This window comes from Pan troglodytes, chromosome 5 (genome assembly GCF_028858775.2).
Source record: "Pan troglodytes isolate AG18354 chromosome 5, NHGRI_mPanTro3-v2.0_pri, whole genome shotgun sequence".
NCBI lineage: Eukaryota > Metazoa > Chordata > Mammalia > Primates > Hominidae > Pan > Pan troglodytes.
The window spans coordinates 35,880,999-35,893,416 of NC_072403.2; the positions used below are offsets into that span (position 1 = coordinate 35,880,999).

Below are 12,418 nucleotides of genomic sequence, written 5' to 3' on the forward strand. Positions count from 1 at the left end.
CATTGATGCTGAGGAGGGGAATGTCAGGGGTGGGCTCCTGGTACATGGGGCCAGAGGGAACTCTTTGGGATGGGCAGGCTGGGAGGCAGATGGGGCAGCCTTGGCCCTGGGGGCTTCCTCTCCTGCCTGACACCCACCCAGGTTCAGGCTTCTGTCAGAGGGCCCACTGCTTCCCCAGATTGTGACACTGGACCCTTCAATCCCTGACCCACTGTCTTTTTCCAGTGGCTCTGACAGGAGAGAAAAATCAGGATATAACACACCAACAGAAAACACATGCATCCATAGCACAAGGAGGGTTTCCCTGGACAGAGTTGGGGGTAGGGGTGACTCTAGTGGAATAGGGGAGAGGAAAGCCCCTACCCAGGCCCAGTACCTGCTCTCCTGACACCCACACAGGATTCCAGATACTGCTGTAGTTTCTGCCTGCAATCTACCCATATAGGGTGAGAGTGTGTCTCGGCCGGCATAGCATCTTCCTTCTAGAAATTTGTGATGTTCATAGCAAAGGTCTGAGTTCTGGAGGACAGGGATACTGTCCATTCCTGAGTCTCCAGGTTGAGAGAGAGGAAGAGCTACCCATAAGAGTAGGAATGCCTAGAGCCCCTGGTGCTGCTGGCTTCCTGATCTCACAACCCCTAATCTCCTGGAGGGAATGCAAGGCTACCCCCACCCAGCAGTTCCAAGTGAGGAACTCAGACCAGAGGGGACCCCTCCCTGGCCCTCCTCCATGCCTTTCTGTGTGGGCTGAGTGCCAGGTTACCTCCCCGCCGAGCCCTGCTGACCCCCATTCCTCACCCCTACCCCCAGCCAGATCCAGTGGGGACAGACAGGTCCCTGCTCTCTGCCCCCAGCTCTCCTGGAAAAGGCCTCCCATCACTCTTGCCTGCTGCCAACTCTCACCTCCCTTCTGTCCCTTGATATATGCCAGGGCCCTTCTGAGGTCCTGCCCATTCTCTGTCAAGTCCTCAGTCTCTGTGTCCCAGGTCTCAGCTCCCAGAACTGCTTCTGCCCATTGTCCCCGGGACCCAGCCCTGCCTTTCTGCCTGTTGAAGAGCAGGAAGGGCTGACCATCCAGATGTCCCTCAGCAAGAAACCCTGACTGCACAGATCCATCCCGGGACAGCACCGTGAGGTTGTAATGAAGACTGTGGGGCCCTGGGGAACAAGAAACCACAGATGAAACTTCTTCCTGGGAGTAACTTCAAATTGATGTTTAACACACAGGTCTGCTGTCTCAACCTTTCTGAGGAGGCAGGAAATATACATATGCAAAGGGACAAGAATGAGGATTTCAGATACAAGGAAAACTGGGAGGGCAGGAGGATGGAGGAGCAGACTGAGGAACAGAAGAAGGGGGAATGGAGATGGCAAACATGTAGGCCAGGTGCCAAGGCAGGGTGGCCACAGGCCACCTAAGGGTATAGGGAGGAGGCCAAGGAGAGAGGCTGCCCTGCAGTGGTGAGGGAGGAGCACGAAGGCAGTGGTGGAAGGAAGGTCTTGCCAGAGGGGAGGGTGGAAATGGGAAGGGACCCAGGCTCAGAGGGACCCATGACCAGCATGGCTGTGCTACACAGGTGAGGGTGAGATGGAGTCGCGGGCCGCTGCTTTTGAGGAAGGCTCATCATGTACAAGATGGGAGTAAGGGAGGATCAGTGCATCTTTTCAAGAAACAGTGCCAGGAAAACGACATTCACATGCAAAAAGAAATGAAGTTGGACTCCTGACTTACACCACATATACAAGTTAACTCTAAATAAATCAAAGACCTACACTCAGGAACTAAAACTGAAAAATTCTTAGAATGAAACATTGGGAATAATCTTCATGACATAGGTTTTGACAACACTTTTATGGATATAACACCAAAGCACAGACAACAAAGAAAAAATTGATAACTTGGACTCATCAAAATAAAAAAAATTGAGCATTAAAAAACACAATCTGCAGAGTGAAAAAGCAACCATTAGAATGGAAGAAAATATTTGCAAATCATTTATCTAATAAAAGATTAATATCCAGAATACATAAAGAATTCCTGTAACACAAACATAAGACTCAAAAAAACTATGTAGGCAAAGAATTTGAATAGCCAATTCTCTGAAGAAGACATACAAATGGCCAATAGACACATGAAAAGATGCTCAACATCAGTAGTTATTAGGGAAATGCAAATCAAAACTGCAATGGGCTACTACTTCACACCAATAAGGATGGCTATAATCAAACACACACACACACACACGCACAGAGAGAGAGAGAGAGAGAGAGAGAGAGAGAAAGCAAGTTTGGCAAAGAGGTAGAAAAACTGGAACGTTTGTGTAGTACATTGGGAAAGACAAAGTGGGGCACCTGCTATGGAAATCAGTGTGTTGCTTCCTCCAAAAACTAAAAAATTAATTACTATGTAATCCAGAAATTCTACATCTTGGTATTTACCCAAAAGAAATGAAAGCAGGAACATTAAAAATATATTTGAACACTCATGTTCATAGCAGCATAATTCCCAATAGCCAAATTCATAGAGACAGAAAGTAGAACCAGTGGTTCCAGGGGCCAGGGGGAAGGAGGAATGGGGAGCTACTGTTTAGTAGGCACAGAGTTTCAGGATGCACAAAAATGTGAATGTACTTAATGCCACTGAACTGTACACTTTTAAATGGTGAAAATAGTGAACTTTATATGTATATTTTACCACAATTAAACAACAAAAAAGAAATTGTCACAGTGTACCAAACAATAATACAGAATTAGAAAGAGGCTGGGGTCCTGGTCAGAGAGAAAAAAACCAAAGCAGAGGTGAGATTCACGCCTGAGGAAGGGCCTTCAGAGAGGAGTGGTGCTGGAGGCGGAGCAGTCACACTCCAAAAGAGGGTTCAGGTTAGAAAACCCTCACAGGAGGAAGGTGGTGCTGAGAGAAGGCCCAGAGGAGGGGATGACCACAGCCCACTATGTGGTAAGTGAAGATTTTGGATATGAAGTCTAGGAACTGACAGCCCACCGGGGTCAAGGAACCAAAAGAGGATGAGGGTCAAGGAGCCATTGGACTAGAGCCTGTGTTGGGTCTGGGTGGGGGTGAGGAGATGGGCAGGGCAAGGACTAAAGGGTGGCATGAGAAGGAAGGGGGGGTGACCCTGGGAGAACTTGGGGTAAAGTGAGAACAGGAAGGGAGGGGTTGTCTGGGGGAGGGTGGGGTTTGGGGAAGGTGAGAACTTGGTGAGGGCCCAAGGCAGCTGGTCAAGAGGTGGGAACAGCACAAGGTCCCAAGGCAGAGAGGGGCAGAGGGACCAGGGAGGGATGGTCCAGCACCTGAGGGTTTCAGGGTGGGGTCCTCAAGAGGGTGAGGCTGAGGATGAAGGAGTGGGGAACGGGTCACCTGAGGCAGGGCCCAGAGCAGGCATCTGCACTGGAGGGGAGGGAGCATCTGCGTTGCCCTGCACCCTGCCTAAGGCCCAACTTTCATTAGCACCAGGGCTCCCTTTAAGTGGCCTGGAGGGGAGTGGGATGGAGGGAAGACTCCCCCAACAAAAGGCAGCACCAGAAAGTTAGGGTCAGGGACAGCTGGGAATGGAGAGGCATAGGGGCAGCACTGGGTGAAGGCTGCTTGTAGGAAAGGCCCATAAGGGAGGCAGGAGGGACCTGCGGTGGTGGGAGCAGGGGATGAGGGCAGAGGACACCCTACAAATGGATCAGAGAACTGCAGATAGAAAGGGGTAGCAGGGAGCAGGGAGCAGGGAGGGCAACAGGACCCAGGGGGCCATGAGAAAGGAAGCTGAGGAAGTAGGAGGGAACTTGGTGTCCTTAGATCACTGGAGTCCACAGTAGCTGGGAGGGTTGACAGAGAGGAAAGAACCCTGGGAACGGGAGGCGAAGGGAGAATGAGCTGGGGATGGGAGCAGTCGCAGGAAGAATCCTCTGCCTGGAGCCGGCAGACTCCAACCCCCCAGCTTGAGAGTCAGGACCCCCATAGTCCCCACAGCAATAAGAAGCACCAGCTCCTGGTCCCGAAAAAAGGAGGACCCCAACTCCAGGGACTGCGGCCCGCCCTGGAGCTGAGAACACGCGGACTCCAGGGAGAGGACAGGGCTTCAGGGACCCGAGAGCCGCTCTGAGCATCGGGGGATGTGGCTGCCTCAGCGGCAGAGCTGGAAGGGCCCTCGAATGCCATTCACAGGAACAGCCCAGGAACCCAGGGACTTCAGAAGGGCTGGTTTGTCCGAAAAGTGAGAGGAGGCGGAGGAGAGGTGAGGAGAGCAAGTGCAAGAAGAGACCAGAAAGTGCAGTGGGGGTGCGGTGATGCGCGATCCCGAGGAGGACTGAAAAGAGACTGAAAAGCAGGGCTGAGGAGTGGCGGCAACCGGCAGCGTCCAGCTCCCGCACCTCGCTGCACATCGCACCTGAGCCCCGCCGCGACCACATCGCGCTCGCTGCGACCCATTCGGACCCCCCAGAAACGCCAAGCCGCTCCCGCTCTAGCCGAGGGCTAGAACAATCCTGCCACCTCAGCCTCCTGAGTAGTTGGGACTACAAGCGAGTGCCACCACGTCCAGCTGTCATTTACCATCTGGTACCAACCCCCATTAGACAATGAACCATCCATGATCACGAACTGTGTCCCTTCCATCTTCGTCAGCTTTACGAGCATTTTTTTTTTCCAATGGAACTCTACCTGTGATTACTAACCATTCCCCAGGACCACTAGCCTACACTTTTCTGTAGATGAAAATGTCATACACCACAGAGTTTTAACAATTACTTAGTTTTCCCATCCACATTCACTGATTATTTATTTCGAGCATTATCATTTATTGAGCACAACAGGGACTGGGGTCTTGTCCCCACCTTAGAGGGATTATTTACACTGCTAAAGGTCACAAGGGTAGTGAGGGGCAGAGAGGAAGATGGACCCAGCTCTCCTGACACTGGTCCCAAGCTCTTCCCTCCACAGTGTCTACACTCTCTCGAGGACTTTTTCTCCCTGTGCCAGTTCCAGCAAAGGATCTCATTCAGCTCACCCCCAAGAAGACTTTTAATACTTCAATGACGATGATACTAATAATAATAATATGCAAAGTTTGTTCCAACGCATTTAGAGGTGATCGCGACAAGACATGAAGCCAATCCCTCCCTTTCTGGGGTAGGGGAGGCAGTGATGATCTTGGACTTTGGATGAGTCGCTCCCTAGGGTCTAGGCCTGGCTGCCCCTCCCCAACCAAATCTCCCAGGTCTTTTCTGTCCAAAGCCCTCCCCCTCTACCCTACCTCCAGCCCCTTCTGCTCTGAGCCATCAACTACGTTTTCTCCCTCAGCACTCGCCTTAGATTCCTGGACTTACCAGCACAAATGTGATTTTCTCCTCGCAGACTGCAGGCGCCACTGCTGGGTCCGGAAAAGAAAGAGAAAAGGCCCAGCGCGGTCGCGTGTGTAACTCAGGACGCGGCTGCGCTGGGCGCCCGAGCGCGTTCTCAGGACTGCGGCCCGGAGTTCACTGCGAGGACTGGGATCACCCATCATCCCGCCCTGGTCTACGGAAAATGACAAGTGTTTACTGATATAGAAACAGAATAACGGCGCTGTGGGCTGGGGAGGGCTGAGCTGCCTTCAGGCTTCTGGTCTCCAGCTGCGGGGCACTCACACCTGCCGCTGTGAAAATGCAGACCCGCGGGGCAGGAATTCCGAGTCCGGGCTGGAGCGCGATCTGGAATCTGACTCGCTTGAAACAGCACCGCGGTGGATTCGGAGCCGGGTGAGTAGGGAAAGGCGCCTCAGCCCCTCCCACCGGCCGCCCACTGATTCCAGGATCCGAAAACGCTTCCAGCTGCTCCGTCACCCCTGGAAGGCAGCGCCGGCCTCTGGGCGGTTCTGGTGGAAACCGGCTCCGCCGCCCGCAGGAAAACTCACAACTAAGGGACCAGGAAAACGCCTTTCAGGGTCCCGCGCCTTCAGTGAGGATCCTAATTTACACCCCGAGTGTGGCCCCGTCAAAGACTAGAGCGAAGGTCACTGAAATGACACAAGATCAGCGAGTCCCAGGGCGCTGCCGCTCACAGAATGCGGAGACCAGGCTGCCTCGCGTCCCTTCCCTGACCTGCCCCAGGCGGACGCGGTGACGTGTGTTTGCCTCGAGGCTGGAATACATGGGGATCAAATGCAGAGAATGGAGAAAGGAGGGAAGGATGGGGGGACATTTCGAGGAAAGGAAAGGAGAGGGAGAAAAGGGGAGAGAAAAGGTGAAGGTGAGAATAATATCTGAAAGATGTAGTTTTATTATTTCTAATTTTATTTTTGCCCTTTATCTAGTTTTGTTATTTATGAACATTTTTACCAAAGCTTTTTTTTCTCTGTGTATGAATCTGTAAATATACGGCTTATTATTCTTATTTCAGAGCCTGCGAGGTCAAGCTGCAGAGAACATGAGCTTCTACCTCCAGATGTGCCAGGGTGCATCTCGTGGGTGCAAGAACAAGGGTTTTGTTTTGTTTTACAAAATCAAAGTACAAATCTCAAATAGAATAATATTTCTAAACCATTATTGGGACATGCTTTGCATAAATCAGTGTATCTATTTGAAATGTACAGCTCATTGAGTTGTACTGCTTGGCTGTTTTACACACCCACATATCCACTACCACAATGAAGATAAAGAAATAACATTTCCATAGTCCCCTAAAGAATAGCCACGCGATAAAATTCCATGCAGTCCTTAAAAAGAGGAGGATAAATTTTTAAGTATTGTTATGAGAAGATCTGTGCCCAGCCTACTTTTATCCATTTTTAAAAGGACGAGGATATATGGAATTATAATACCAGTAATACCACTTACATAATATATATTTTAAGTAGGGGAAAACATGGAGGATTATTCCCCAAAATTTTGACAGGGACCCCAGGGACTGGGATAACGTTGTGACTTTCACCTTCTCTGAAATGTTGGAATTTTATATTACAGAATAAACTTGGATTTTGGCCAGGCGCGGCGGCTCAGGCCTGTAATCCCAGCTCTGGAAGCTGAAGGATAGCTTGAGCCCAGGAGTTCGAGGCTGCAGTGAGCTATGATCTCACCACTACACTCCAGCCTGGGTGACAGCAAGAGATCTTGTCTCAGAAATAAATAAATAAAATTTAAAAATAAAAATAATAAACTTGGATTTGTGTGGTGGTTAAGAAAAAATATTTGTTTGAAAATATTATAAAGATAAGCCACACACCCAAATAGTTACAGGATTTTAAAAACCAAAGTGTTAATTAAAACCCAACTCCAGAAACTCTCTTTTAAGGGGACTTCATATTTTCATGTCATTAAATCTTTCTCAAAGTATCTTTGATAGAGCCGTTTTTAGTGCAGTAGAGAGATGTGTAACAATTTTACAAAAGGGGCGGGCTGTAATAAAAAGGGAAAGGCAAAATCCAGTGTGGACACACTGTCCCATTTATTTTCAAAGCACGTTTGAAAACTGCGCTGCTATAGCGTCTTTGGGTTGAGACAAAGTCAAGGAAAATCTTGTTCCTGGAGTACTGATTTCCTTTTTCCAAGGGCCAAAGTCTTTCGAAGCAAGTCTAAAAACTCAGGCTGACTTTCGGATCTGAAGAAATCTCAAGAATATTTGTGTGGAAGAACATTCCATGCTCATGGGTAGGAAGAATCAATATCGTGAAAATGGCCATACTGCCCAAGCTAATTTATAGATTCAATGCCATCCCCATCAAGCTACCAATGACTTTCTTCACAGAAATGGAAAAAAATACTTTAAAGTTCATATGGAACCAAAACAGAGCCTGCATCACCAAGTCAATCCTAAGCCAAAAGAACAAAGCTGGAGGCATCACGTTACCTGACTTCAAACTATACTACAAGGCCACAATAACCAAAACAACATGGTACTGGTACCAAAACAGAGATATAGATCAATGGAACAGAACAGAGCCCTCAGAAATAACACCGCATATCTACAACTATCTGATCTTTGACAAACCTGAGAAAAACAAGCAATGGGGAAAGGATTTCCTATTTAATAAATGGTGCTGGGAAAACTGGCTAGCCATGTGTAGAAAGCTGAAACTGGATCTCTTCCTTACACCTTATACAAAAATTAATTCAAGATGGATTAAAGACTTAAACGTCAGACCTAAAACCATAAAAACCCTAGAAGAAAACCTAGGCATTACCATTCAGGACATAGGCATGGGCAAGGACTTCATGTCTAAAACACCAAAAGCAATGGCAACAAAAGCCAAATTTGACAAATGGATCTAATTAAACTCAAGCGCTTCTGCACAGCAAAAGAAAATACCATCAGAGTGAACAGGCAACCTACAAAATGGGAGACAATTTTCACAACCTACTCATCTGACAAAGGGCTAATATCCAGAATCTACAATGAACTCCAGCAAATTTACAAGAAAAAAACAAACAACCCCATCAAAAAGTGGGCAAAGGACATGAACAGACGCTTCTCAAAAGAAGACATTTATGCAGCCAAAAAACACATGAAAAAATGCTCATGATCACTGGCCATCAGAGAAATGCAAATCAAAACCACAATGAGATACCATCTCACACCAGTTAGAATGGCCATCATTAAAAAGTCGGGAAACAACCGGTGCTGGAAAGGATGTGGAGAAATAGGAACACTTTTACACTGTTGATTGGACTGTAAACTAGTTCAACCATTGTGGAAGTCAGTGTGGCGATTCCTCAGGGATCTAGAACTAGAAATACCACTTGACCCAGCCATCCCATTACTGGGTATATACCCAAAGGACTATAAATCATGCTGCTATAAAGACACATGCACACGTATGTTTATTGCGGCACTATTCACAATAGCAAAGACTTGAAACCAACCCAAATGTCCAACAATGATAGACTGGATTAAGAAAATGTGGCACATATACACCATGGAATACTATGCAGCCATAAAAAATGATGAGTTCACGTCCTTTGTAGGGACATGGATGAAACTGGAAATCATCATTCTCAGTAAACTATCGCAAGGGCAAAAAACCAAACACCACATGTTCTCACTCATAGATGGGAACTGAACAATGAGAACACATGGACACAGGAAGGGGAACATCACACTCTGGGGCCTGTTGTGGGGTGGGGGGAGGGGGGAGGGATAGCATTAGGAGATATACCTAATGCTAAATGACCAGTTAATGGGTGCAGCACACCATCATGGCACATGTATACATATGTAACTAACCTGCACATTGTGCACATGTACCCTAAAACTTAAAGTATAATAATAATAATAATAATAATAATAAAGACCGAAAAAAAAAAAGAATGTTTGTGCGGACAGCTACGCTCTAAGAATCCAGCTCTCTTGGGCTCCAAGCTCAAGATCTCTGGGGCTTCACCCAGTGACAATGGCCGGAAGGACAGGACACAGTGAAATGGCACCAGTGAGTCAGAGGCCAAAGGAGGATTTCTGGCCCCAGCGCGCAGGATGTGCTTTGTCATAGTGGGGTTGGGATAGCGGAGCGGAGGCAAGGACACTCTGGGAATAAATGGCGAGAAAAAGCGCACTAGGGAGGATCCAAAGCCTTCAGACTTCTTCCTTTCCTTCCTGTTGGGTGGGAGGGGACCAACATGGTCCCTGGTGGGGAGGTCCGTGGAATGCAGAGAATGGGGTCGCTGCAAAGGGGCGTTGCGCGCCCCACGCAAGGCTTCTGGCACCCTTCTCCTAGCTACTACTGATGAGTTCAAACTAGCAGGAGACTAAGACGTGTCCTTTGCAATGTAGACTCCATATCTTGCACTTCGGCTGGTTTACTAAATCCATCTTAATAAAACACAAAAACAAAGAACCAAATTCTGTGTGTGATATTTCTGACCTCTAGAAGGTCCTCCCTCTCCCCATTCCTCGTGGGCTCCCTTCTTGCCCCGCCCCCTCCGCTTTGTCTCCACTTCTCCATCCCTGTCCATCTCTGGACCCCGCTCCTGAGTATCTCCCCCCTTCTTCAGAGGACTTCCCCTCATGGAGTACAGACTCCTCAACCTCCAGGAAAAAGAGACAAAGTCCACTGAGAAGGAACTGAGAGACTCCTTTTACTCCACCCCTGAAGTCAGCCTGTCCCACAATGCTCACTCAGGCTGCATGTGTGTGTGTGTGTGTGCCTGTGTGTGTGAATCTGTGTGTGAGTGTGTCTAAATATGTGTGTGAAGGTGTGTGCGACTGTGTGTGCCTGTGTGTATCAGTTAGCGTGTGTATCTGTATGTGAGAGAGAGAGAGTGTGTGTATGCGTGTGTGTGTGTGTGTGAATGAGAGTCAAAGTGCTAAACCTGGCATCCAGGAAACCTCCCCACCTTGGCACTGCATGCAGGAGTCAGTGTTATGTGCACCTGTGCTTTTATTTCAGGAGCTGGGACAATTGTATTAATCAGATGTGCAGAGAGCCAAGGGCCCCACACTGGAAAGCATCAGAGAGGAGGGTGAGATTGGAGGAGCCCCTGACTCCAAGTCTCTTGATCACTCTTACACACAGGGATCTTGAAAAAAAAGTGCAGGACACTCCGTTCTCTCCTGGGAGCAACAGGGAAGCCAGAGCCACCATGCGTGTCAAATTCCATCAAAGAAAAACCATTATAGCAAAACTTCCATGTCACAGTTTTAAGCCTGCACAATGACTCAAATAGAACCAATATCAAAAAAAACAAATTCCTAGCTCAGGTGAGGTCAGTGAAGTTGGCTGTCAGGTGTAAAGGAAACTGCAGGTATAAAGAAGGACACCTGTAGGTAGGGCTGCAGCCCAGTCGCCCCTGCATCTTAGGGCGCCTGGAAAGGACCGTCTCCATTCAATAGTGCAGGGTGAGGACATTTTGGGGGAGAAATATAGACTGTCCTTAGACCCCTGGGGTTTGTACATTTACTTTCTGACTTTTTAGCTGTTGACTTCATTTTTGAACAAATTACAGTTACATAAACTTGCTTTGACTTTAAGTGTAAAATAGGAAAATATTCCTGAAACAGGAAACAAGGGCCAAGTGACCTGCACTGTCACCCCCCTCTGTGGCTCCCTGATGCAACACATTTGTGAGCCAACAAATCCATGGCTAGGGAAACAGTCAACTCAATTTCTGCAAATGTTTCAGATGTTCCTTCTTGCTGAGTAATGTTCTAGCTTTACCCCAGCCTTAATATTTTAAGTCTATATTTTACCAGCGGTTTTTTGTTTGTTTGTTTGTTTTTTTGAGAAGGAGTCTCGTTCTGTCACCCAGGCTGGAGTGCACTGGCACAATCTCGGCTCACTGCAACCTCCGCCTCTCGGGTTCAAGCGATTCTCCTGCCTCAGCCTCCCCAGTAGCTGGGATTACAGGGGCCCGCCACCACACCTGGCTAATTTCTGTATTTTTAGTAGAGATGGGGTTTCACCGTGTTGGCCAGGATGGTCTCAATCTCCTGACCTCGTGATCTGCCCGCCTCGGCCTCCCAAAGTGCTGGGATTACAAGCATGAATCACTGCGCCGGGCCTTGTTGGTTTTTAAATAATGCATGTATATTTATTATTTGGTTTGTTGTAGTAAGCCATCTGGAATCAACTGTGGAAATAAATGAATGGTTCTCTATTAAATAACTGCTGAGACCATCTGAAAAATGTATTAACCCCAAAACCAATCACTTCACACTCGTCTACTGCCTCCTCCCCAGAGCCATTCTCTCTAGGATAGTAAATCCGACGGGCCTTCCAGCTGGGCTGCCTGCTGCATCTCATGCAGCTGTCCATCACCCACACAACAGGCAAAGTGAACCTTTCGAATGGGAATTAGAGCCCATCCTCACCACCACATCCCAGAGACACTCCAGCCTCTTCCCTTCCTCTCTCCATTTCCTATCAGCCCCTCAACACGGGGCCCCTCTGGCCATTCTGGCCTCATCTCACCACTCTCAGCCCAGCTCACTCATCTGCACTCGCACCAGTCTCTTGTCACTGCTCAATCCTGTCTCTGCCACCGGCCCCTGCTGGTACTCCCACATGCACTTGCTCCCCAGGGATCCACATGGCTCACTCCTCATGCCATTCAGTTCTCTGCTCAAATGTCCCTTAGTCAAGTTCTCAGGAACCTCTTATCCAACAAAATATATCTCCTGCCATCCTCACCACCACCAATCTTCTAACCCAAGTATATTTTCTCCATAACAATTATCACTGATATTAGAATAAATTTGAAAGTTGTCGTCTGTACCACTAAAACATATTCTTTGAGGCCAGGACCTTGTCCAGCCACCACTTGTATCCCTAGCATCTAGAACATACCAGTACAGAGGAGGGGCTTAACAAATAAGAGGTGAATGATGGGTGAATATAATTGGTATGCTGCTTTTGATAAGCAATTTTATAACATGTGTGTCCGAGGCGGGTGGATCACCTGAGGTCAGGAGTTCGAGACCAGCCTGACCAACATGGTAAAACCC

General features: G+C 48.2%; 1 protein-coding gene and 1 long non-coding RNA gene across 5 annotated transcripts in view; one reads left to right on the forward strand and one right to left on the reverse strand.

Annotated features, from left to right (window-relative positions):
* The window catches only part of LOC104006775 (uncharacterized), a 123,070-nt gene that overhangs the window by 24,756 nt on the left and 85,896 nt on the right, over positions 1-12,418 (reverse strand). For 2 of the 4 annotated variants that reach the window (XM_063812293.1, XM_063812294.1), the window contains one exon: positions 5,888-6,127. The exons of the other annotated variants lie outside the window; for them this stretch is intronic. In XM_063812293.1, coding sequence (XP_063668363.1) covers positions 6,000-6,127 — 128 coding nt within the window. In that variant the 3' untranslated portion in view covers positions 5,888-5,999. Of the gene's footprint in view, positions 1-5,887; positions 6,128-12,418 lie in introns of those variants that run through there. 4 annotated transcript variants of the gene reach the window in all.
* Positions 6,125-7,141, forward strand: LOC134810186 (uncharacterized). Its single transcript, XR_010157666.1, has 2 exons — positions 6,125-6,235; positions 6,386-7,141. It is a non-coding gene; the product is annotated as an uncharacterized LOC134810186 (long non-coding RNA).